Source organism: Penaeus monodon, chromosome 28 (genome assembly GCF_015228065.2).
Source record: "Penaeus monodon isolate SGIC_2016 chromosome 28, NSTDA_Pmon_1, whole genome shotgun sequence".
Lineage (NCBI taxonomy): Eukaryota > Metazoa > Arthropoda > Malacostraca > Decapoda > Penaeidae > Penaeus > Penaeus monodon.
Window position 1 is genome coordinate 7,110,942 of NC_051413.1, and position 4,156 is coordinate 7,115,097.

Below are 4,156 nucleotides of genomic sequence, written 5' to 3' on the forward strand. Positions count from 1 at the left end.
AAAACACATATACTTGACTCTCTTCATATAAAATCTGTGTCAACAGAATTAGTATCCAGCTACAAAACCCTGTAGTTCATCAACAAACTTGCTAAAATACACTTTTAGGCCAAAATCTTTAATATTTTCACATAGCACCATAACTTCAAATAAAAAAAAATCCACTTGTTAGTTCTGACCCTCACCCTGCAAAACAAAATGCACAAGTTGTACTAAATAATAGCCAAATAATATTATCATTTAGACTACAGATAAAAAGTTGTGAAAACAAAATGCAAAGATTGGGGGGACTGTGACATATAAGAAAGCAAAATGTGTGTAAGTGGGTAAGGTATTGCATTGTTGTTGTTTTTCAGAGTAGCAATTTACAATAAGATAAGTAGACATATGGATAAGTAACCAAGATAGCTTACAAAGATTTTATGAATTTCTGTAAACTACATTATGTTAATGATATGTCACAAAGCTGTGTTGTGCTAGAACGTAATACAACTAATACCCTTTGTAAGAGTGTAGGTTACCAAGCACTTGTATGTATTCAAACAGGGCTACTTATGAATGTCCAGCTCCTGTCTGTGGGCAAGTCAATGACCAGCATTCAAAGTTAGGGTTAGCAGGGAATACTTTAATAGTGAAAACTGATACTGGAGCATATGAACAGGAATTATGTCAGTTTCCATAACCTTAAAAATCCTAAGCATATCTTTCCTTTTCTTCAATTTTTGTTTGATCTAATTCAGTAGACTTCTCTGGAAGTTTTAAGAAAATTAGGTTCAGTAAAGAAGTAAACATCCCCAATCAATCTAGGCTATCTAAATAATATACCAGGGGTTGGCAGCCACATCTCACAGGTTGGATCCAATCTGCAGCCATTTTCCATTGCCTTGTGTGTTATCTACTATTTAGACATTTTCAAGCAACATTAGGTCTCACAATGACTGCTGTATGTATTCCTGAGACACGATACATACTGCTTGTATAAAAAAAAAAACGTTCATTACGTTTTATCATTGTCATTTCCATCTAACGACTTCTGGGTTCTATGATAAATAAGCATGTTGATCCCTGCCCTAGAAAGATATACACCTCATATGCTGATCACTATGATAATGATTATCTTTACATCTGACATTTTGTAAATCACATTACATAACAACCATGAGAGAGTGATTTCCCATCTGAAATCTCTGGTGCCATGCATATGTGAAGGAGTTCAGGCTTTGAGTACAGTGATTCTCAAAATTTACATATTAATAGCAACAGCTTCTCATTCTACCTCTCAGTGTACCTAACAGAGCAAATTCTGACTTATACACTGCTGACCCCAAAGGTTCAAAATGAAAAGTTAGGTTTTATGGGGCAGAAATTATAGTGTAATTTGAAGGACCAAGACATTGAACAAATATTATTATTATTGTAATCTTACAATTCTCTTAACTCAGGGTTTTCAAGAAAAGAAAAGAATACTATTCGGCATCATGAATTAAATCACATCTGCTTTATCAAAGTTGTAATAGCATATAGCCTACTTCATATTATTTTCATTTTGAAATGTACAGGATATCACCTAAAATCAGTCATTGAGGCTGTTTTATAATATGCTACCTGGCCAATGTCGCTTTTAGATTTTCATCCTGTTAAAACATGAGACTGAATCTGCCACAAACTTTCTTGCAACATGTATCTTGAACACTTCCTTGGTAATTTATTATTAAAATACAACCAGTCTCAACTACATCTTACAAAATCTACAGAGCAGAAGTTTATTGTTTTTTGCCAGAGCATGAAGAAGGCAGCAGTGTCACTTATGTTATCCTGTTCTGGCTAATTCCCAAAGCAGCACATTAAATAAAGGAATTGACCAATCAGGTTGCTCTCACTGGCTCATTTAATGCAAACTTTACATAATCTAAACCCAATTACATTTCCTTGTTTGTGATATTCCCTCAAATATTATCATCTGGATGTTATCACTCCTGCCTAAAAAGGCATGAGTAAGTATAATGATTGTCTATTTGACACTCATAAATAATCTGATAAAGCTCTAAAAATATAAAAAGGCCTTGACAACATAGGCAAATTATAACCTGATTTACGCTTTCTGTGGGAACACTTTCCTATAGATCAGTGGATCCAGAATTCTAGATAATCCAAAATGTTTAGTGTTTCTCACAGTAACCACTAGATGTCAAAGATATCTCACGTGCTACTTCTCTTCATAACAAGAACAGTTCAATGTATGCCATAAATGTTCTTCTATCCCAGATCTTACCATCAGAGCTTGTTCATAAAACTAAGAGATTAGACTATTTTAATAATTAGTTTACGCCACCATGATTTGGGGAAGCAGCGAGTTGTAAAAAGAAAAGGCAAATATAGTAAAAGTCAAGATTAAGTTCAAAAAGGTGTCAACCTGCATAGGACCACCTTCTAAATCAGTCACTTATATCATTTGTACAACAGCAAAAGTAAATGAAATATTACAAATAGGAAAAAAATGCTTCTCAACATTCTGTCACAAATGTAACACCTCTATGCAATACATACATTCGCCTACAAGCTGGCATGATGGCCCACAATCACAATAAAAAAAAAATGATGTCCTGAGATATTTACATTTTACAATGCAATGCAATTAACTCCCATCATGACTCAAATTACACATAATAATACAATTTGACACATTCCAGACACTTCATAAAACATTCCCACCCTAAGGAGTGCCCGTTTTTCCTTGGCTATAATACGGCTTAAAAAAATCCGAGATGACTCAATGTAACATTAGATATAGCTCTGTCAAACTGCTGAACAAGTGTAGATCTCTGCTGCCATTTACACCATGAGTCACCAAAATATGATTCACTCTTGGCATGTATCTACAATTACCGTTGTGAAAAAAGTAAAACCATTTTCATTTACAACTTCTTTAAGATCTGAAATTTCATCTGCTGCTAAGATAAATTTTTGACATGCAGTTTCCATAAAAAATATATATAAGTTGTAAATGAAAACAAAGACGTGCAGAGTCAACAGTTATCACACAAGGTTCGTAAAATAAGTTACAGCCGAAGAGACCCGGGAATAATACCAACGTTGGGTATTGTGGCTTCGTGCCCAGATAGTGTTTCCTTTGAATCACAATACGCATTCGGAGAGAGAAAAAAAAAACATGAATGGGTGTATGAATCCCCTGAAATTTCCTACACATTATCTTTTAATTCACCTACGATGACTTTTCCAATCTGACAAAATGCGAATGGAGATAACATTGCCAACAAAAAAATCCCGCAAACGCTCCGCTGGACAATCTGGGAGCGAAGCCCCCGCAGGAGAGGAGTAAACCCGGGCAGGGAGGTTTAAAAGGACGCCACAGCAGGAGCGGCCAAGCCCCTGGCTGCCCCCTGGACCCCTCCCCGGGCCTCCTCCCCCGGGGCCCCTGGAGCCTCACCTTGGGCAGATCGCGGATGTGGTTGGCGTCCAGCAGCACCTCCTCGAGGCTGCGGGCGTAGCGCATGATGTCGTCGGGCACACTCCCCAGCGAGCAGTGCCGCTTATCCACGTACTCCACATGCCTGTTACATCCCTTGAAGATGGGGATACACCGAAACATAATGGCTACTATTGAGCACCACACATAATCAAACACACGCCCCTTGCTTGGGCACACGCGCGAGAGAGGGGGGGAAAGGGGGAAAGGGAAAGGAACACTAGCAGGTCGCCACCACCTTTGAAAAAAGACGCGAGACAAAGACACTTCCGCACTCGCCAACGGCAACGCACTGACTGAGGCGTGACGTCACCGGGCGTCCGAGAGCGCCATCTCTTGGCAACTTCGTACACTACGTCTTGTCACCCACCTCCTTGGACTTTTATTTTATTGGATTTCCCTCTAATCCAATGCCATTTTCTTACTCTGGGGGCGGAGGAGTGCGAATATTTTTAAGAACAAGCTTTACTTGGCTTGTGGGATTTAAAAACCTTGATTTAGAGCGTGAATCGGGAAATAATAATTTGTCAGTGTAGCGCGGGAATTTCAAATTCTAGGACCAACGCCCTTCCAGAAATTTAAAAATATCTTGGAAGTTGACATTGGCCATTGTCCTGCTTTGATATTTAAGTCAGACTGTATACGCAGTCAGGTGCCTTGTGTAAAAGC

General features: G+C 38.3%; 1 protein-coding gene across 1 annotated transcript in view; it reads right to left on the reverse strand.

Moving 5' to 3' along the window:
• LOC119591337 (protein lap4-like) overlaps nt 1-3,797 on the reverse strand; it is a 96,333-nt gene extending 92,536 nt beyond the window's left edge. The window contains exon 1 of the mRNA XM_037940068.1: nt 3,449-3,797. Within this exon, the coding sequence (XP_037795996.1) occupies nt 3,449-3,610 (162 nt within the window). The 5' untranslated portion in view covers nt 3,611-3,797. The remainder of the gene's footprint in view (nt 1-3,448) is intronic.
• Between the last annotated feature and the right edge of the window lie 359 nt (nt 3,798-4,156).